General features: G+C 41.3%; 1 protein-coding gene across 2 annotated transcripts in view; it reads left to right on the top strand.

The window, feature by feature from the left end:
• The window catches only part of GCN1 (GCN1 activator of EIF2AK4), a 324,708-nt gene that overhangs the window by 137,852 nt on the left and 163,942 nt on the right, over positions 1–22,914 (top strand). For both annotated transcript variants that reach the window (XM_033954090.1, XM_033954088.1), the window contains exons 21-27: positions 11,667–11,845; positions 11,928–12,021; positions 12,159–12,272; positions 12,499–12,697; positions 18,150–18,305; positions 19,289–19,467; positions 19,681–19,761. In XM_033954090.1, coding sequence (XP_033809981.1) covers positions 11,667–11,845; positions 11,928–12,021; positions 12,159–12,272; positions 12,499–12,697; positions 18,150–18,305; positions 19,289–19,467; positions 19,681–19,761 — 1,002 coding nt within the window. The remainder of the gene's footprint in view (positions 1–11,666; positions 11,846–11,927; positions 12,022–12,158; positions 12,273–12,498; positions 12,698–18,149; positions 18,306–19,288; positions 19,468–19,680; positions 19,762–22,914) is intronic.

Genomic DNA, 22,914 nt, shown 5'->3' with positions numbered 1-22,914 from the left:
TGCCTGCTTTAGTGGCGGGGTGGTTCAGGCTTCTCAGCCGCTACAGGCCTTGGGGGCATTTTACTTGGTAGGCTTTGCTCCGATTTTGGCGGGAAGCGCCTCCATTTTGTGTGCAGCCTCAGGTGGCCTTCCCCCTGTTTTGGAAAGACAGGGGCAGGTTTCTGCTGGGTCCACTACTTTGTCAGTGAGTCCCATTGGACTGCCAGGGGGGGGTTTCTCCTGATTTTGTTTTCACTTTTTGCAAGGCTTATCTTCAGGTGGCCAAGGATCCTGCTTCCGCCTCAGGGGGTGGGGGTTCCCTCTGCATCCACTCCGGTTTGGCCCCCCTCAGCGCCTGTTTTATCCCCGTCTCCTCCTCTTTCGTCCAAACAGCCGAGGGTCGCTTGGGATGATTATTTTTTGTATGAGGAGTAGTTTTTACTTGATGAGGACCTGGACCTCTTGTTGGACCTCCAGGATCCTTTCGTTGGGACGGATGCTGGAGGTTTTTCAGTTTTGCCAGCTGGCGAGGATGCGTCGGTGGTGCGCATCTTTCAGCGGGAAGAGCTCCAGGAGCTTATTCTGCAGGTTTCCTCGGTGTTGCGCTTCGAGGAAGATTACATTACATTACATTAGGGATTTCTATTCTGCCCTTACCTTGCGGTTCAAGGCGGCTTACAAAAGATTTATAAACTGGGTTACAATGGAGGAACTGATGATAAATTAGGGTGGTAAATAGATAATTTCGGGCAAGGATAGATACAGTTTACAGGAAGTGTGTAAATGGAGGTTACATTAGTAGCATAGTTGTTATTGCTGGTGTAGTGAGGGTAGATTTTTGTCTATTTTGGCGTTGTTAATAGTAGGTGAAGTTAGGGCTGATTTAGGAATTTCTTAAAAAGTATTGTTTTTATTTCTTTTCTGAATGTCTTATAGTCTGATGTGGTCATCAGCAGGTTAGAGATCCTGGTATCCAGTTTTGCGGCTTGAGTGGCTAGGAGGCTGTCATGAAGCTTTGATCTTTTTACTTCATTGATCGGAGGAGGTATGAATGGGGAGTGCGCTTTTCTGTGCCTGAGTGTGGTTGCTTGGTTGAGGCGGTTATTCAGGTAAGAAGGACTGTCTCCATTTAGGGATTTAAATAGCATGCAGTAGAATTTGAATTGTATTCTTTCTTGGATTGGTAGCCAATGTGAGTTGATATAAGCTTCTGTGATGTGGTCATATTTTCTCAATGAGAAGATGAGTCTCAAGGCTGTATTTTGGATTGTTTGAAGTTGTTTGATCATAGTAGCAGGGCATGGGAGGAAAAGGATGTTGCAGTAGTCTAGCAGTCCTAGGATTAGGGATTGTACTATAAGCTGGAATTGATTTCTTTCAAAGAATTTCCGGATTTGTCTCAGATTTCTCATGATTGTGAAGGATTTCTGGATTGTTTTGTTTATTTACGGTTGCATGGTACAGCATCTATCTATGGTCATTCCTAGTAGTTTTATGGTGGATTGGATGGGATAGTTGTTTGAGTTGAGTTCTAAATTGGTTGAGGTTTGGATTTTGTCATTTTCGAAGAGGATGAATTTAGTTTTGTCTGGGTTGAGTTTAAGTTTGTGATCTTTCATCCATAACATAACTGTATTAAGTGTTCGTTGTAGGATGTTTGGCGTGGTGGGTTTAGGCTGATCATAAGGTATGAGGATGGTAATGTCGTCCGCGTAGCTATAGGTGGTTATACCTAGATTGTTCAGGTGTGTTCCGAGAGAAGCAGTGTATAGGTTGAAGAGGGTGGGGGATAGTGGGGAACCCTGTGGAACTCCGCAGGGGTTTGACCAAGGTTCTGATTTTTCGTTGTTTGATTTTACGCTGTAGGTTCTGGATTTTAGGAAGCCTTCAAACCAAGAGTATACTTTATCAGAGATGCCTATTGCGTCCAAGATTTGCAGAAGGATATTGTGATCAACTAGGTCAAAGGCTGCAGTCAGGTCTAATTGTATAAGGAGCATTTTTTTCCCTGTACTGAGGTGTTGTCTGATTGTGTCCATAAGGGAGCCTAGGAGAGTTTCTGTGCTGAAATTTGTTCTGAAGCCAGATTGCGTGGGGTGGAGTAGGTTATGGTCATCCAGATAGTTAGTGAGTTGTTTGGCTACTAGGCCTTCTGTAAGTTTGACGTATAGTGGTATAGAGGCAATAGGTCTGAAGTTGGAAGGTTGGTCTGGTGGTCCTTTTGGATCTTTTTGGATTGGAGTGATGATGATTTCGCTGAGTACAGTGGGAAAAATGCCATCTGTGATCATGGATTGAATCCATTGTAGAAATAGTGTATGGAATTTTACACTGGAGGTAGTAAGGAGATAAGAAGGGCAGTGGTTGTAGTCACAGGAGGCGTGGCTGTATTTTTTGTAGAGGTTATTGAATTCGGGCCATTGTATGTTGGTGAATTGAGACCAAGTTCTGTCTGCTGCGGTTGAATCTTTTTCTGTGGGGTGAATTGTGATTATGTTTGGATGGGATGGGGTAGAATCGAGGGTGGCTCTGGCATTGGTAATTTTGTTCTTGAAGTGGTCTGCCAGGAGGGTAGCAGATGGTGGTGGGGTATTGTTTGTGGTTGTGTAGGGTTTGGTGTCTGTCAGATCTTTTTTTTTTTTTTTAATATTTTTTATTCTTTTTTTAAATTCTTACATCAAGTGAAATACATGTAATACATTCAATTATGAAAAAACACTTGAAATTATTATTAAATGTTCTTACAATGTGAATTAAATAAACCCTTTATCAGAATTTTATATCATATTAATATTACAATAGTTTTCCCTCCCTACCCCTTCTATATGTTCTATACATGTGTTATTATATCTGATCAGTAGAATAATTTGTCAATGGTCCCCATATTTTATTAAATTCTTTAATATAACCTTGTTGTAATGCCAATACTTTTTCCATTTTATATATATGACAAATTGAATTCCACCAAAAAGTGTAATTCAATTTAGTGTAATCCTTCCAGTTCTGAGTAATTTGCTGTATGGCGACCCCTGTTAAAATTAATAAAAGTTTATTATTGCTAGCTGAAATCGGACTTTGTGTTCTCATTGCTGTTCCAAATAATATTGTATCATATGATAGTCCAACATGATTTTCTAATAAATTATTAATTTGGGGCCAAATTAATTTCCAAAAGGAATTAATGCAGGGACAAAAGAATAGTAAATGGTCCAATGTCCCCACTTCTATCCTACAATGCCAGCATCTATTAGATCTATTACTATCTAATTTTTGTAATCTCGTAGGGGTCCATAAAACTCTATGTAATATAAACAACCATGTTTGACTCATAGATGCTGATCTTGTAGTATGTATTCTCCAGGACCAAAATTTTTGCCATTGAGATGGAGAAATTATCTGTCCTATCTCAATACTCCAAATATCCCTAAGTCCTGATCTCTTTTTTTTGTTTAAAAATTCGTTTATATTCTTATACCATTTTGCGGCTTGGTGTCCTTGAAAATCCGCTTGAAAACAAAGGATTGGTAAACTATATTGAGTGTTTAGATTCTTCCATTCAGGGAACCCTTCCTGAATGGCCTGCTTCAATTGCATCCATTTAAAATATTGTGTTTTATCTAATCCAAATTTTTGTTGCAATTGTGAAAAACTAAGCAGTGATCCATTTATTATTATATCTTTTAAAGTACGTATACCTGCTTTTATCCATTGTTTCCATACTATTTTAAATCCACCAATTTTGATCCTGGAGTTTACCCAAATAGATTGATTTAAAGATTTAGTCAATGGATCTTTTGATAAATTGCTTATAAATCTTAATGTTTTCCATGTATCTGTTAGAATTCTATGATCTTTATATCTCTTAGGTATTGTTATACTAATGAAATGTTCTGGATGTAAAGGGAACATGAGGCGCCATTCTAAATATAACCAGTCGGGTACATTTTCCATGAGATCTGGGAGGATCCAATACATTCCTTGTCTTAAAATATAGGCTTGATGGTACCTATAGAAATTTGGAAAATTTACCCCTCCTTCCTTAATTGTTTTTTGTAATGATGCTAAAGCGATTCTTGGTCTTTTCCCAAACCAAACAAATTTTGTTAGTACACTGTTTAACTTTTTATAAAATGACCCCTGAAAAAATATTGGAATCACAGGTAAAATCATCATTTTAATTGTTTGGATTCTTCCCCACCAAGAAAGATGTAAAGGATTCCATTGCTCGCACATTTCTGTTATTTTCTTTAATATAAGTTTTTCATTCTCTTTAATTGTTTCATCAATTGTATTTTTTATAAGAATACCTAAATATTTTAGTCCTTCCTCTTTCCATTTAAATGAATATGAATCAAATAATCCTTTGGTGCAATGGATATTAATTGGAAGAACTTCAGATTTTTCCCAATTGATTTTATATCCAGAAAACTTTCCAAATTTTTCTATTAAATTAAATAGATGTGGAATGGTGTCTTCTGGTTCTCTTAAATATAATAATATATCATCTGCATATGCAGATAATTTAAATTCCCAATTAGAAAATGTGATTCCTTTTATTCCCTTAGTTTGATTTATTGCAATTAATAAGGGTTCTAGAACGATATCAAAATGTAAGGGAGATAAAGGACAACCTTGTCTAACTCCCCTTAGCAAGTTAAATTTATCAGATAAGTTATTGTTTATATTTAATCTTGCTCCAGGGGAGCTATATAATGTTTGAATCATTTTAATAAAACCAGGTCCTATACCAAACCATTCTAGAGCTTGATACATAAACTTCCATTCTACTCTATCAAATGCTTTTTCTGCATCTAATGATATTAGAAAAGCTGGATCATTTAAATTTTTTGCTAAATTTAGAGAATGAAATGCTAATCTAGTGTTATGTGAAGAGTGTCTTTTAGCAACAAATCCTGTTTGGTGTATATCAATAATAAAAGGAAGAGCTTTTGCTAATCTTATAGCTAGCACTTTAGCAATTAATTTAGCATCTACATTCATCAAAGATATAGGCCTATAATTTGTTATCAATGTCGGATCCCTGTTTGGTTTTGGTAAGACAGCCATAGTTCCTGATATATTTTCATTGTTTATTTGATATTGATATAAATTTAATAGATAAGGTAATAAAATATTTTGAAATGTTTTATAATATTCAACAGTATATCCATCTCCACCTGGAGCGGATCCAACTCTTTCAATGCTGATTCTATTTCTTTTAAAGATATATGTTCTTCTAAACTTCCTTTTATATGATCCGGAATATTTGGTCCAATAAATGCCTTTAAAAATTCTATACCATCTTGTTCTTTATTTTCATAAGTATCAGAAGTATATAAATCCTTATAAAAATCAAGAAACTGTTTTATAATATCTTCATTACTAGTGTGTGTATTGCCCCGTTTATCCTTAATTGCAATAATCTTAGATTTTCTTTTTTTTTGCTTTAATAAAATTTGCTAATAATCTTCCATTTTTATTTGAATTTCCATAATACTGTACCTGCCGACAGAACATATCTTTCCTTACAATTTGAGAAGAAATCTCATTATATTTAACTTTTGTTTTTAATAATTTCTGCAATGTATCATGTTCCCATTTAGTAATTAATTTTTGTTCTAATAATTTTATTTCTTGTTCCAATTGTATAAATTGTTTTTTAAGTTGTTTTTTCATATATGCAGAATATGATATGATATTTCCTCTCATTGTTGCTTTATAAGCGTCCCATAAAATTTCAATGTTTATGTTATCCGAATTCTATATTTAATACCATTAATTCATTAATAAATAAATAAATATAGTATTTATCTTTTATTATATCCTATAAAGCTTTTTCCTCTCATCTTATATTTTATTATAGTAATATCATTAATATGGGAACATAATGATATAGGAACAATAGTTTCACAAGTAAAGAATCTCCCCCCCCATGAGAGATCACCGCTAAAATCACACACCAGGTACATACATCGTTTCTCCACTTATCTGATTCTCTCTTTCTCTCTTCTCATTTTTATTTTCTTCTTTTCCTTGTCTTCTTTCTTCTTCTTTTCCTAAGGAGATTGTATTGAATAGTTCTTTACGATCTTCCAAAGTTCTTGTAATCCATTTTCTGATTTCTTTTTCTTCTTATATTTTATATTATATGTTCATGTTGTGTTTCCGGTATGAAAAAAAATCCATTTCCTGTGTTCCTCACGCATAGACCTTCGGGATTGTAAGTTTTTAAATTTTTAAGTCATTTTGAAGAGAGAAGAGGGAACACAATTCAAACAAGCATATATATGTGTCCGGTGTGCGACCCCGCAGCAGTCCCACCACAGGAAAAGAAAAACCTCACCCGAAAAACTATCCCCTTCAATTTTTTTTTTTTAATCTCTGATATTCCCACCAATCTATTCTGCCTGTAATCAATTTCAAAGCAGGCTTTTAGTTATATTATCTTTTCTATATTACATTCATTTAAATTTATGTTAACTTTCTTTCTTTTCATATTGTATATTGTATATTATAATTATAATTATTTCCTGTTAAACTTACAAACATATAATTGCATTAAGCCTTTTAAAATTTTATTTGCATTTTAGAATGTCTGTTACATTCTAATTCTATTGTAAGAGAGACGTTGAAAAGAATATATTTGAAGTTAATTAAAAACATTCTAAATCGTTGCATTTTGAAATATAGTAAATTCTTTAAAGTTATTTTCTCTATATAATTAATATATGATGATATATATAGTATAATATTTTTCCCAACATTTCTAATTAATAAATTAAAGACATATTATTCAAAATTAGGATGACATAGGTATTTCTTGAGTTTGAATAAATTTCTCTAGTTTCTCAGCATCATCAAATGTAAAAGTTTTATTTCCGATGGTAACCTTCATGTTTGCAGGATACATTAATCCAAACTTTGCACCTAATTCTCTTAGTTTTGGCCTCAATTCCAACAACTTTTTCCTTTTTATCGCTGTGTTTTTAGCAAAATCAGGAACAAAGTGGATATAAGCATCTTGATATTTAAGACCTTTATTTTGCTTTGCTAGTTGAAGTATTTCTAAGACCTGTTGGTGGCGCAATAGTTTGAATATAAATGGTCTTGGTCCATGTTGATTTTCTCCTCTCTTCATAGGCACTCTATGTGCTCTTTCTACCTCTATGGGATATTTTGTTTTTATCGGAAGTAGTTTGGGTAACAGATTTTCAATAAAGACTACCGGATTTCCCTTTTCTGCTCCTTCTGGTAATCCAATCAAACGGACATTACTTCTTCTTTCTCGATTAGAATAATCTTCAATTTCTTTAGTAAGTATTTCTATTTTTTTTCTATCCGTTCGACTGTAACTTGCTTCTTCTTCTACAAACATCATTCTTTCTTCTAGATTATTTGACTTTAATTCCAGGAGATCCATTTTTTTGTTTAGCGTTGAAACGTCCTCTGATATATTCGTAACTTTTTTTGTTAAAACTGATAGCATTTCTTTTATTTCCTTTAGTTCTTTTATTACTTCTATATCTGTCATTTTTGAACCTGTCTCCTGTTCCGGTTTTGCTCTTTTGCTGCTACCAGCCATCGCAAAGTCATTCTTGTTTTGTTTTCCTGTTGCCATCTTTTTATCTTATCTTCTTTATTTAATCCAAGCTTTTTTTCTTATTTTTTTAAAATTCTTTTAGACTTTTTGCAGTCTTTCAAGGTCTTTTTCTTGGAGCTCACTTATTAGCCGACCTTCCTCATGCGCGTCCAAGCCACGCCCCCCGTCTGTCAGATCTTTTAAGATTTGGAAAAGTTGTGAAGGAGCCCTAGCGTGTCATGGACCCCCCCTCCTTCGGGGGATCTGCTCAGCCTCCCTCTCTTTTCCGATGCATCAGGATATTCGGGATATTGTACTTGTGCAGTAGAAGATGCCGGAGTCGCCCTTTTGTTTTGCGCGCTCTATAGCTCGCCTGTATCCCATCACGGAGGAAGATGGGGATACTTTGAAGATGCCGGTTGTGGTCGCGGTGGTTTCAGCCATTGCAAAACGGCATATGGTGCCGGTTGAGGGCGGCTCAGCTTTGAGGGACTTGGAGGAGCGTAGGCTGGAGTCTCTTCTTAAGCAGAATTTTGATGTCACTGCCCTAGTGGTCCAGGCGGCGATGTGTGGCGGTCTGGTCGCTCGGGCTTTTCGGTGGGCTGAGCATGTCCTTGACCGTGAGTCTGATGACTGGTCCTTAGTGAAACAGGAAGTAGCCAAAATTGAGATTGGTGCTTCTTATCACCAAAATTCACCCTTTCCTTTCTGAGCACACTACTCGGACCCTTGTCCACACACTCGTAAGCTCATGCTTAGATTACTGCAATCTACTTCTAACTGGTCTACCGCAGTACCATCTCTCCCCTCTGCAATCTGCAAAACTCTGCTGCATGACTCATCTTCTACCAACCTCACTACACTTATGTCACCCCTCTCCTTAAATCACTTCACTGGTTCCCTGGCATACAGTTCAAGCTGCTATTGCTGACCTAAAAGTGTGTTCATTCTGCTGCCCCTCAATATTTCTCTCCTCTCTTCTCTCTTCTTATACACCTCCCAGAGAACTTCACTCCTCAGAAAAGCTGCTCTTAGCTGTACCCTTCTCCTTCACTGCCAATTCCAGACTTCGTTGCTTTCATCTAGCTGCCCCCTGTGTCTGGAATAAATTACTTGAGTTTGTCCGCCAAGCCCCTTCCCTTCTCTTGTTTAAAAGCAGACCGAAAACCCACCTTTTTGATATAGCCTTTAATCCATAACCCTATTCCCCACTGCCAGCAAATTAACCCCAACCCAGCCAGCAAATTAATCGTTCCTCTTATCTGTATCCGCAACATCCTGTTTGTCTGTTTAGTTTGTAGGATCTTTCGAGCAGGGTCTGTCTTCTTTGTTACTCTATACAATGCTGCGTACGTCTGGTAGAGCTATAGAAATACAGGTAGTAGTAGTGGTACGCAAGTCAGACAGGACCCATAAGCCTGTCGCAAAGCTTGCTTATGATGATTGGGTACCCCTTCTTATCGGTCTTTACAAATTTCTATAAAGACTGTCATTGCAGATTGGTTGACAGTTCTTGAATGACTAAGTAAATATGTTCAACTGGCTGGTCTGGATGACTTTGCTGTATTAGGTAGCAATTGTGCTTACTACACTTGGCCTTACATGTGGACGTGGGGACCTGTCTGATTGTGTAAGGGGAAGAGTGTGAGGAGGGAGAATTCCTCTGTTCACTGGATCTTTTAAAAGTTTCAAGGTGCAGGGAACTGTTTTGCTCCGTCTTGACAACGGAGAGGCTATCATGCACATTAAACATAGAAACATGAAGGCAGATAAAGGCCAAATGGCCCATCCAGTCTGCCCATCCACAGCATCCACTATCTCCTCATCTTCCTAAAAGATCCCATGTGCTCGTCCCATACTTTTTTGAACTCAGACATAGTCTTAGTCTCTACCACCTCTACCGGGAGACTATTCCACTCATCTACTACCCTTTCTATAAAAATGTATATCCTTAGATTACTCCTGAGCCTATCACCTCTTAACTTTATCCTATGCCCTCTCATTCCAGAGCTTCCTTTCAAATGAAAGAGATTTGCCTCATGTGTGTTTATACCACATAGGCATTTAAATATCTGCATCATATCTCTCCTCTCCCACCTTTCCTCCAAAGTATACATATTGAGATTTTTGTCTGTCCCCATACATATGTCTTATGATGAAGGCCATCAACCATTTTAGTAGCCTTCCTCTGGACCAACTCCATCCTGTTTATATCTTTTTGAAGGTGTGGTCTCCAGAATTATACACACTACTCTAAATGAGGTCTCACCATGGTCTTATATAGGGGTATCAATACCTCCTTTTTCCAACTGGCCATACCTCTCCTTATGTACCCTAGTATCCCTCTAGCTTTCGCTATCACCATTTCAACCTTTTGCCCAGCTTTAGATCAACACATACTATCATACCCAAGTCTCGTTCCTCTTTCGTGCAAGAAAGTTCTTTACTCCCTAAACTGCACCATTTCCTTGGGTTTTTGCAGCCCAAATGCATGATCTTGCATTTCTTAGTATTAAATCTTAGCTGCCAAATTTCAGACCATTCTTCAAACTTCGCTAAGTCTTTCCTCATGTTATTCACACCATCAGGGGTGTCTACTCTATTGCAGATTTTGGTATCATCTTACAAGAGGCAAATCTTACCTGACAGCCCTTCAGCAACATTGTTTACAATGGACAAAACTTAGACATACAGAGATAGACCTGTTTTAGAAGAATCTAAGTGCCACAAAGGTATCCAAACTGATCAGATGTCCACTAGATGCATTAAGATATCACTGGAGCAGAGAAGCCTCTCCTACATAATCTCACCCTTTCAAGAGCCATGCTGTAAGAGAGAACCATCAAGATCTTGTAGTAGAGAATGACATTGGGACCCATCCACGCAGGCTCCATATCTGTTCCTGTTCCATTCCCGTGGACTCTGTCCTGATTTGCACAAGCCTTGAATTTTATATTTAAATCTTTTTATTAAAGTATAAAAAGGGACAATATTCTGTACAACTGTTTATAAATCACAAATAGAGCCTTCTGTTTCTATCTGGTTTTGGTATAACTCTCCCAAAGATTCAGTTGTCTGGTTTTACGTGATCTGGAAAGTTAATGGTCTTTCAAACATGGTTGTAGAAGAGAACCTAAACTGTATAGTTGATGAACAGGAAAATAAGTATTAAATGTTGGCAATGTTCCTTGATGCCAGCAACGATGGATGAATCTGTTGCAGTAACAGTGAGCTATTTGAGTAGCTGGGCACATGATGGAAGGATGTTGCAGATGGCAGACAAGGCACAAATGATGGCATTTAATAGTAGTTCATTGAAATCCAACAGCTGATTCTGCAGGTTTTTTTAAAATCATTGAATTCATTTGCTAATTGTCTAAGATTGTGTTAAGTTTTTACATATTAATACTAGTCTCAGGTTTTTAGAGAATGACACAGCCCTGCGGGCTCTGTACCTGTCCCCATCCCTGCCCCACAGGCTTGGTTCCTGTCCTATGGGTACCTGTCCCCTTGTCATTCTCTATCTTGTAGTTCCATCTTTTCTGCTATCTATAACGGGTTTTACTATCCATTGTTTAGTCAGTAAAAGTGCTTGGAATCATTATTGATTCAGGTTTAACTTTCTCATCACATATCTTGACTGTGGTTCAAAAATGTCAAGTTATGTTTACTTCGCTCAGTCAAATCATCAGGCAGCTCTTCATACTGACAGACTAGTGGCTGTACAGGATCATTAAGACAGTACTTGAGTTTGTGTTCTCAGTCTTCTTCTACCGGTAAGTATGTATAACCCAACCGTCAGTATCTGAAACAGTCTGGAAAGCCTAAAAGAGAGAGAATTAGGCGAGCCCTGATTTCTCTTTGCACAGAATTCCACCAAGAGTAATGTGGTTCGCTCTATTACATTTATGATTTTTCTATGAAAACAGGAATACAGATCCCAAAATACACTGGAGTAAGAGCGTATACCTCAGCTTAGCTCTGCTGATCGAAGTGTTTGGTTCAGTGAAAGATCAATGGGGATCAACCTAGGAGAGATGATTGAAGTTCATTGTCCCTATAGATTTGGTCTGGGTCAGGGCTGATTATTCCTTATTTCTCATTGCAGGCTACGTTGAATGCTGCGAGTGCTCTTGCTTATCTTGCACCGAATAAAGTGCTTCCACAGTTAATGAACGTTATCAATGTCTCTTTGGAAAATCCTGCACTCCACCTTGTAACAAGAGAAGAATTTGCCATAATGCAAACCCCAGAAGGAGAACTGTATGATAAGTCCATCATCCAGAGGTAAAAGGGATTTTTGTATTGACAGTTCATCCTTCATTGATCCTTGCCAGGAGTTACCTCCTTTTATCTTTTCTTTCTGTAGTGCTCAGCAAGACAGCTTAAAGAAGGCCAACATGAAGCGTGAAAACAAGGCCTACTCCTTCAAAGAGCAGATTATTGAGCTGGAACTGAAAGAGGTGTGGCTGGATCTGTATTTTGCCTGTTTGCCTTCTTGCCTTTGTCTCTATCTGCATCTACCCTCTTCACCTGTCACTTGTGCTGTTGCTGATGGAAAAGCAAAACTGTTATTAATGTAAGTTTTTGCTCTTTGCAGGAAATCAAGAAAAAGAAGGGTATAAAGGATGAAGTGCAGTTGAGCAGCAAACAGAAGGAAATGCTGCAAATTCAGCTGGAGAGGGAGTGTGAGATTAGGAAGGGGCTGCTAGAGGTGAGTCACAAACAAGAGCTTAATGAAACACTTGTCATTGTCCTTCAAGTCAATATAGCTTTTTAATATTTTAATCAATGACCTGTTTTAAGTGCACACAGATCTATTTTAAAGTGATGGGTAAAGATGTGCACTAGGTTTTTGTTTTATTTTGATTATTGTTTTCTTGTAACAAAAAAACAACAAAATTTTTTTACACTAACCATTCCTCTTTTTTATTTTCTAGCTGGATGAGAAATTGAAGGCAGTTCTAGCACTACTGAATAGTGTCGTAAAGAAGGCACCCCTTGGATTGTGCCAATACATCCCAGGTTTAATCCGCTCCTTCTTGCCCCTGTTCAATTCTCCACTTGCAGCTCCTCGACTTCGAATCTCCTTCCTGTCCTTAGCTGACTGTGTCATGCCTTCTCGACTAAAACATTTAGGTTAGTCCTAAATTTTATCTGAAGTGTTGCTGTTGGGGCAACTGGATATGTTTTCCAGGTTCTTGTTTGCTAAAATAATATTCATAGTGCAATAGGTGTATTATTCTGGACAGTAGGGTATTCCCCCCATTCTCATGAAGCGTGCACTCCAGGTTTTCAACTCCTCCTCCTCCAGAGGACTCTATTGCCCCCTTCAGTTTTTCCTTCTGCACCCAAGCTGGAAGGTGTCTTTCTGATCTGCTCGTATATTTCTTTATTATTTTCTGTGGGGGTTTTTTTTGCTTTTTTTTTTTTGCAATTTTTGTTGATTTCAGTGCACCAGAGCTCCCCAGTGCAGGGGTAAGCTCTGCCTTCATGGAGAAGCAGACTTTGGTCTGTAGCCAGCAAATTAATTCCTTGAGGTCCTGTTTAGCCAGCCTACAGCAAAACTTTGTGGTGCTCGGGGTCCATATCCCCAGTAGCTTTGCTCGCCTACTAAATCACAGAGGCTCTAGCACCCACAGGTGGCTCAGTGGGGTTCTTCAGGGTGCTGGCTGTGATTTTGCCTCCCCCCCTTCGTGTGCATAGTTCTGTAGGGGTTGAGTATCAGTCTTTCACTCTGACTGACAGCTGAAAGTGTAGATATCAATGAAGCAGTATATTTACCAGTCATATAGTAGCAATTGAGGCCAGGCAACAGCAGAGATGTGTGCAGTTGAAGCTGTGGAGACTATTTTTAAGGTCAGTATACACAGGAGACTTAAGCCTAGATGCACTGAAGCCAGTGATCGTCATTAAACCTTAGCAACGATCGCACTTGCCGACCCAATGCCCAAAACGGCTCACCGTATGTTTTTCCCCTCGATCGCCCATTTTCCGATCCGGCCATGCAAATTAGCTAAAACCCCATGCAAACTAACCAAGTGATTGCACTAACATTGTTTGGCTATGCACAAAAAAAAGCAAGGGTTTTAGCGAGCTGAAAAAATCGACAGGTCTGCCTGTAGATTTTTTTTTTTTTAATGGCACAGATATTTTGCATGAATTATACCTGCGAAATATCTGTCCCATAAAAAAAATGAAAAAAGCCTTCCCCTGCCGTTGATGGTCCTACCTGATGAACGCAGCACTAGGAATACCCCACCCCCTCGCAAGATAGCGAAAATCAGCAGGAGGGATGCTCATTTCCTCCCGCGTGAGAAAAAAATGGCAAAGATGCCCACTCCCTCCTTCCATGCCAACCACCTTCCCTCCCTTGTGGCAGCGAAATGGCAGGAGGGATGCTCACTTCTTCCTGTCACCAAAGGCCCACTCCCGCGCCAGTCGCCCCCCCAACATCCCCTACCTTTCCCCTTCTCCCCTCTGAAAAAAGGCAGGAGGGATGCCCACTCCCTCCTGCCACTGGAGATCCCCTGAAATCCCACCCCATGAACTCCCCGTACCTTTCAAAGAAATTGGAGCAGGGGGAAAGCTCAATCAGTCCTGTTTGGAGGCTCGCCAGTCCAAAATGGCAGACCTTTCCCTCCCTGATGCATCATGATGCATGGGGACAGGCCTAAGGCCCTGATTAGCTCAGACGCCTAAGGCCCCTCCCAAGGCGTCTGAGCCAATCAGGGCCTTGGGCTTCTCCCTCTCTTTCCTGGGATACAAGGGAGCGGAGTCTAAGGCCCTGGTTGGTCAAGTCAAGCCTTAGTCTCCTCTTCCTTGTACTCTAGGATACAGAGGGAGGAGCCTAAGGGTCAAAATATTCATATCTGGTATTAAGATAGGTAATAACACATTTCTAAGGATAACAAAGAACAAAAGATGCGCTTGGAGAATGAATTTCTTGGCTCATATGCAAAAAATACAATTCTTACACAATTGAGTTTGTCTAGTCACATCATGAAAAATCCAGATTTTATGGGCCATGAACAAAACTTGTGAGTACTGAAAGAACAGCATCATGATCAAATCCACATCTTGCAGGAACACCAGTGTCACTAATAAAGTTGTTCTGTATGATTCAGCAACTTATGAGTTCTCCAGCAAAGTAGTTACATCCAAACTATAAGGCATTGTCACTTCTGTACCTCCACATTTTGTCCTATTATCAGATTTAACAGGCAAATAAAATGCCTTACAAACAGGAGGAGGCCCAGTTTTCATGTAGCTGGAGAACCTCACTCATATTTCTTTAATAGTTTTCTCTAACATCAATCAATGATCCATCAAAGTTCTGGGCCAGCCGCCCCCTAGTAACTTTAACAGAAGTATTAATCATGTCATTAATCCTCACCAGATCTGATCATATGGCATCCAGGGATATTACTGCTGGTGTAGACAAAACTGAAACGGGTGTCAATGCAGTTACTAGCTCTCGGGAATTAATTGATCCAGCATGCTCATGGCCACATCTCCTTAAGCACTCCCATGTTGATCTAAAGCAGTGTTCTTCAACCACAGGGCCAGCATGTGCATCAGGCCCAAAACAGTGTTCTTCGACCGCCGGTCCACGGTGCGATTGATGCGGCGTTATCTTCGGGCCAGCTCTCTCTTCCTCACTGATTCAGTTCACAAAGCCACGAGCAGTGGCTCCTACGCTCATCCTGCGCCTGAACTGGAAGCCTTCTCTCTGGCATTGAAACGTCAGAGGGAAGGCTTCCAGATGAGGCATGGGACGCACAAGGAGCTTCTGCCCGCAGCTTTGTGCACTGCATCAATGAGGAAGAGGGAGCCGGCCTGAAGATAATACCGGAGGCGGCATAAAATGGCCAGGCGGGAGCAGGCCAGAAGATAAGGCATAGCATGGATGGAGGGAGACAACAAAGGTAGGGGGGAATGATTTTATTGTTGAATTTAGTGATTGAATTATGTCAATTTTGAGAATTTATATCTGCTGTCAGTGTGATTTGTGTAGTTTAATTTTGTGGTCAGCCATTATGTGTTAATAAGATTATATTGTGTATCTGTGAAAAATGAATGGAAAAAATAGTGTTACAATTAGTACTATTATGGGGCGGGGTCCGGGGTGGAGATTGGGTAGAGATGGGCGGGGTCTGGCCCATGACTTAGCCCAGTGTTCTTCAACCGCCAGTCATGGACCGATGCCGGTCCACAGAATAATTCTTTTATTTCTGCCGGTCCATAGGTGTAAAAAGGTTGAAAAACACTTATCTAAAGTACCTAACATTTCTACAGTGCTTCCCCAAGCTTCAGGATGTCTGATTTCCACACTCTCCAACACAGTGCCTCTCCTAGTTTCAGCTAGTGCCACTCACACTCCTGTCTCACAAGAGCTTTTCAAGAGCTTGTCATTCTTTAAGGAGAGAGGGAAGAATCAGAGTATAATTAGGCACAACCACTGACCCTCAAGCTTTGCTTTGAAGAATGCTGGTGTAGAAGGATTGAGGTTGAAATAGACACTAGAAAATGACATGGGATTATTTCCCGCGGTTATCCGCGGGGACAGGAACGGTGATGAATTTTGTCACCGTATCATCATCCTATATAATAAAAGGCTAACTCGCGCATGCGCACTTCTATTTGCGTGTTCCGTGCGCTGTAGGTCTGTGGCCGAAGGAGTGCGCATGCGCACGAATACGTCACCAACCGATCGCCTCCACAAGCCGGACCGCAGCCAGACGACAATCTCCGTTCCTCCTGCCGCCGCCGATCTCCGTTCCTCCTTTGCCGCCCACCCCAGTCTCTTCCCGCGGGCCCTCATGGCGATTCCAGCAGCATGTGCATCAGTCTTCACACGCTGCTTCGGGCCCTTCTACTGCCCTGATTTGCTCTGCCGCGTCTCTGATGATGTCATCAGGGATGTGCCTGAGTAAATCAGGGCAGTAGAAGGACCCGAAGCAGCGTGTGGAGACTGATGCACACACTGCTGTAATCACCACGTTTGTAGTCCGGACCGCGGGAAGGGAAAGGGGGGGGGGGTAGAGGAAACGCTAATGCTGCTGCACAGGGAACGCAGCCAGATGGACCGCGGGAAGGGAAAGGGGGTGGGGGGAAGGAGGGCTTCGAGGGAGCCGGCTGTCGGTGGAGGGCATAAGCGGGCCCAGGACGGACTTGCTCCAGCTCTACAATCCTGTCCCTTAAACTCCCTGGCCGCCTAAGTTATTTTAATTTGAAATCTGCCGCCGTCGCCGCGACTCCTCTCTCATCTTCCAACATAATATAAGTGCAGCTCATGAGAGGAGCTGCGGCGGCGGCTTTGAAAACGGCTCCCTTAGTTCTTTGCTGGATTTTTTTTTTTAAGTTTAAAGCTGCCGCCGTGGCTCCTCTCACGATTCCAGCCTGTGTCAGAGAAGGCTTCCGACGCAGGCGGGATCGTGAGAGGAGCTGCGTCGGCATCTTTAAACTTAAAACAAAATCCAGCAAAGAACTAAGGGAGTCGTTTTATGTGCATGCTGCTACGAAGGAACAGGTGAGGGGGAGGGAAATGCTGATGCACAGGGAGCAGGCAGGCATGGCAGGGGGAGAGGGAAAGGGGCTGCTTTGGGGGTAGGGGTGTGCTGGGGGCACACAGCAATCATGGGCAGGGGATCACAGAGCAGGCAGGCATGGCTCAACAAGGGGAGAGGGAAAGGGGGCTGCTTTGGGGTGAGGGGTTTGCTGGGCCAGACAGCAATCATAGGGGGCAAACAGAAGGGGGCCACGGAGCAGGCAGGCATAGCACAAAAGGGGGCAGGGGCATTGGGAAACAGGGCTGCTTTGGGGGGAAGGGTGTGCTGGGGGCACACACCAATCATGGCGGGGAAGAGAAGGGGGCCACAGAGAGATAGGCAGGCATGGCGCAATGGAGAAATACAGGCAGGCAGGGCGCAAGGCAGGGACACAGACAGAAAAAATGACAGACAGACAGCATCCAAGCACAGAGAGAGAAAGGAAAAAAAAACAGTCGTCTACTCTAGCACCCGTTGGACAGGGGGAGAACGAAAGAGATACTGATGGACAGGGGGGTTGAAGAAAAAGGAATGGAGGACTAATGTTGGACAGGGGGAGAAGGAAAGAGGTGCTGCTGGACAGGGGGGAGGTAAAACAAAGGGAGAAGGGTTGCTGCTGCATAAGGAGAGCAGTTAAGGGGTGGTGGTAGACACAGGGGAGGTAAAAGGAAGGGAAAATGGACAGGGGGAGCAGGCATGGGGTGGTGATGGACAGGCAAGGAAAAAGAAAGGCAGAATGAAAAAAGCGGCTAAGGAGAGATAAAGAAATAAAGACAGACACACATACATATGTTCTAGCACCCGTTAATGTAACGGGCTTAAAGACTAATATTTATCAAGGATATCCTGAATATCTAGCCTGTTTTCTGCTCTCAAGGACCTAACTTAGACAAGACTGTTCTCTGTGATTTACATACAATTAACTAAATGTAAATCAGGGTGGGAACAGGAGGCAGAGCTCGGGCTTGTCCAAAACAAAAATGTGTTCCACTACCTCTACTTGCTGCATAAATTAGGAAGTATTTCTTCTTGTTTTACAGGTACCTTAGTGAGTCATTTGACATTACGTTTGCTGAAACCAGAGTGTGAATTAGATGAGAGCTGGTGCCAGGAAGAGTTGCATGCTGCTGTGAGTCGAGCTGTGAAGCTCTTACACACTCACACTATCCCAGGTCGAACAGGAAGGGGGGAGCCTGGTAAGAGAAGATTAGTGAGATTTCTTTTGTCTGTTGTTCCTAAGTGCCATTTCTGTTACGTCCCTTTGGGATTCCATACTCTAGGTATTCAATCCCAACCCGCAGTCTGGGTGTTACAGAAATCTACATCTTTTCTGAACACATGCTGCATTAGGAGGGGAGCATTCTTCCTTCAGTTTCCCTGTAAATGTATGATAACTTTGAAGTCTGTAAGGTATATTTAGTTTGATCCTACCCAGCTTTAAGATTACTGATTGAAAAAGAAGTTTCTATTAAGGAGTAAAATAAGTAGATATATAAATTTGAGATGACTGATGATGAGGGGGCGGGTTTAATGTTTAGAATTTAGAATTTCCTGCATTTTTATTTCAGCTGCTGCTTTCTGTTGATGTGGACTATTATTTTTGTTTATTTCATTTTATGTGAAATAATTATAAATGCAAATTAAAAAAAATTGTTTCAAGGTGGTCCTCAGCTAGAGTCTCACCTAGAGTGTGCTTGTATTTCCCTAACTGTTCTACGGAGAAAGCAAAGTTGCTTACCTGTAACAGGGTGTTCTCAGTAGATAATAGGAGAATGTAGCCACTATTATCCTCCTGCTAGCCCCACAAAAAAAATCACTTTAGCTATAGACTGAGGGAGGGAACAGTTTAAGATAGCACATGAACCCCCATGCTCAGAAAATTCAATCTTTGACTTTACTGAGCTAGAGAAGCAATCTGGTCCACTAGGCTCCATCGGTGATGACACGTAGAGTAGGACTGCATTCTTTTTTTTGTTCATGCAGAATCTCTGTTACAGGTAAACAACTCATTTGAGTACCTGAATAAATGCATTTAAACCATTCTGAGCTCCCCTGGGAGAACGGTATAGAAATTGAATAAATAAAATAAAAATAAATTTTTCCTGATGATGACACACAAAGATTAGCAGAAATTTGGGCGTGAAGGTTTCCCATAGTTTGTTTTTTCTTTCTGTTCCAGTTGCTTCTCCTTTGTCAGCTCCTGCGTTTTCCTATGTTTTTCCATTCCTGAGGACGGTGTTGATGGGGACACGCAATGATAGTGAAGAGGAAGAGGAATTGCTTGTATACATTCTCCAGATCTTTACAGTTCATGCTCAACTGAGGTCCAGCAGTGATCAAGCAGGGCTAGTGGATGAGGTCGGTTTGTCATGAGACTTCATCCTCCTAAGCTCCTCATTGTATTTATGCCTACCCTGGTAGGCAAGGCGCCTAAACTGTGGTGCTGGCTGCCATAATCTGTGTGTTTATAGCGCATGAAATCTCTTGTTTCTAGGAAGAGGTTTTGAAAATGGGCGGTGTTATTTATATGCTGGCTTCTCTGAAATTCGTTTATCTGTTTATGTGCATTAGAATGGCCCTGACTTACTCCCTCGTAGAGACATGCTACTTTTGCTGACCAATGTGATTGGAACAGGATCTCCACGATTACAGGTTAGTTTGTTATTTATATATTTTTATTTGATTCCATTCCGTACCTTAGCAAAAAAAAAACAAAGCCCAAGGTCAGTTACAATTAAAATAGTGTGCAATGAAGGACAATCTAATAACTATACATACAGAACCATTATATTGAAATGCAATCTGTTCAATCTAACTTCCAACAGTTTGCACTATTGTAAAGTCCCAGTATTAAGCAATTGCAAATTTAAAATATCTCATTTAGTTGTCTGTGGAAAATGATCATATTTTAACCTTTTTCCCAAAATTTGATATAATCCACTTCAAGGTAGATTCCTAGTGGAAGAAGAGTCTGCAATCTGGGACCAAAATAAGCAAATGCTTTGTCTTGTAGTTTTACAATTTGATAAGATCTGGTACTTTTAAGGTATGATTGCTGAAATAAGAAGAGAGATCTCTGTGATGTATAGGAGAAGGCAATTCTGACAAGGGAGGTCAGAATGCACTTCATGTATGTGTTTCTTGAACTGGGGGGAGGGAGAGGAGGGGATATGCTTGCTTAGTGTATATGTCTTTCTAATTTTTTTTTTGTAGCAGGGAGTGCTGAAGAGCCACTGCACTCATGTATTGTTGTGTGCTTTGCTTTGCTTTCTTTAAGTTATCAATTTAAAAAAAAAAAAAATGCCTTACCAGGGTATCAACCAAGATGGGCTGGAAACACTTAAAAAAAAAACTTCATCGTTAATCCATCCAGTCCTGGGGACTTGCCTGATTTCATCACTGAAAGCTCATTAGCAACCTCTGTAGCGGAGATTGGCTGATCCAAAAATTCTGCCTCCCCACATTCCACCCATCCGAGACTCATTCCCTCCAAGTATTCCCCAGGCTCTCTCTCCCCTTCTAACCCCTCAGGCGAGTAAAGTATTTTATAAAATTGAAGAAATCAGTCTTAAATAGCTTGATTATCCACCAGTTCCTCCCCCTCTGGCCCTTGGAACAACCTTCCTGGCTCACTATGCCAAGCTCCGTCTCTGGCAATATTCAAAGTGGAGAATGACACGGGGAAAAATTTTTCCCTGTCCCTGCAGGAACTCATTTTCCCGTCCCATTCCCTTGAGTTCTTTTCCTGTCCCTGCCCCATTCCTGCAAGCTCCTTCTCATATGCACAAGCCCCACCCCCCATTGAGATCCAGATAGTCTTCAGTCCAACCAAGTAACTGATTCCTAACCTCCGAATCATCCATTAAGGCTTCATTCAGTCTCCAATATTATATTCCTTGATCCTTTGCCGTTCACGTAACCGAAGCCACACTGGGGCATGATCAGACCAATAAATCTGCTCAAAAGCTGCCTGAAGCACCCTAGAAACCAGCTCTTTATCCACCAACAGATAGTCAATTCTATAAACTGTGAACCAACGAGTAATGAGTGTAATCACGGGTTTATGTGAATAACCAGTGCCACCCATCTACTACATTAAGTGTTTGGAAAAACACCTTAAAAGCTTTTCTGTCTTTTGCCCCATAAACAGCCCCCCCCCCCCCAGTAGAGTTATCAAGTCACGGAGGTTCAAATGAGGTTCAACGTGGATAAGTGCAAAGTAATGCATGTCGGGAACAAAAATCTCATGCACGAATACAGGATGTCCGGGGCGGTACTTGGAGAGACCTCCCAGGAAAGGGACTTGGGAGTTCTGATCGACAAGTCCATGAAGCCATCTGCACAATGTGCTGCTGTGGCGGCGAAAAGGGCGAACCGAATGCTAGGAATGATCAAGAAGGGGACCATGAACAGATCAGAGAAGGTTATCATGCTGCTGTACCGGGCCATGGTGCGCCTTCACCTGGAGTACTGCATCCAGCACCGGTTGCCGTACATGAAGAAGGACACAGTACTACTCGAAAGGGTCCAGAGAAGAGCAACTAAAATGGTTAATGGGATGGAGGAGTTGCCATACATTGAGAGATTGGAGAAGCTGGGCCTCTTCTCCCTTGAAAAGAGGAGACTGCGAGGGGACATGATCGAAACATTCAAAATATTGAAGGGAATAGACTTAGAGAAAGACAGACTTCACCCTCTCCAAGGTAGGGAGAACAAGAGGACACTCTCTAAAGTTGAAAGGGGATAGATTCCGTACAAACTTAAGGAAATTCTTCTTCACCCAGAGAGTGGTAGAAAACTGGAACGTTCTTCCGGAGTCTGTTATAGGGGAAAACACCCTCCAGGGTTTCAAGACAAAGTTGGACAAGTTCATGCTAAACTGGTGAGACTGGACTCATTTGGAGCACTGGTCTTGACCTAGGGGCTGCTGCATGAGCGGTCTGCTGGGCAAGATGGACCACTGGTCTGACCCAGCAGCGGCAATTCTTATGTTCTTATTAATTAAGTTAAAGATCCCTCCTACCAAGAGCACCCCCCTCTTTTTTATGTAATATAGTGGGATTAAGGGCACACAGGAAATCCCCCTGGTTGACACTGGGGGCATAGATATTTACCAAAGTAAAAAGAGAGCCTCCTATATCCACCACAAGGATCAAATACATACCCCCCGCTTCTTGATGAACTGCTTGAACGGTCACGTGGAGATGTTTTGCAAATAAGATACCAACCCCACCCTTAGTGACACCAACCTGAGAGGCCTAATAGGAAGTAGGAAATCTGGAATCTCTAACCAATCTGTCATATTTTCGAACAAGATGGGTTTCCTGTATAAAACAGACATCCACCTGCTCCCTAACAAGCTCCCTACATTTATGGGGTGTATTCAGACCCCTTACATTATAAAATAAGAACTTTAAACCACTACCCCCTATGAGTCCCCCAAACTGAACCACAGGCCTAAGGATAACACAAACAGCCTAGTTCCGCCAGATTTGATTTGATCTCTTTCATCGCCTCCTTAACTTGCAGCACCACTGCTGTTATCTCTGTTTTTACTTCTACGATCCAGATGCACATATCCTCCTTAGTTAGGGGCTCCCCACTAGCGCACTCCATCTTGCACCACAGGCTGCTGCCCTTTGCCAGAGTCAAACTCTGCCAGCACCCCAGCAGTCGATTCAATGGGCAGGCTGCTTCCACGTGGTTGCTGCTGTGCCAAACGGTCCACATCTCAGCTCCCTAACTTCTTCCCCTCGCTCTTCTTAGATGCCATGGTTCACTGACGACATGATTCAACAACAGGAT

The sequence above is a fragment of the Geotrypetes seraphini genome, chromosome 8, assembly GCF_902459505.1.
Source record: "Geotrypetes seraphini chromosome 8, aGeoSer1.1, whole genome shotgun sequence".
Lineage (NCBI taxonomy): Eukaryota > Metazoa > Chordata > Amphibia > Gymnophiona > Dermophiidae > Geotrypetes > Geotrypetes seraphini.
The sequence above is the reverse complement of the archived record's forward strand: the minus strand, read 5'-3'. Positions and strand labels throughout refer to the sequence as shown.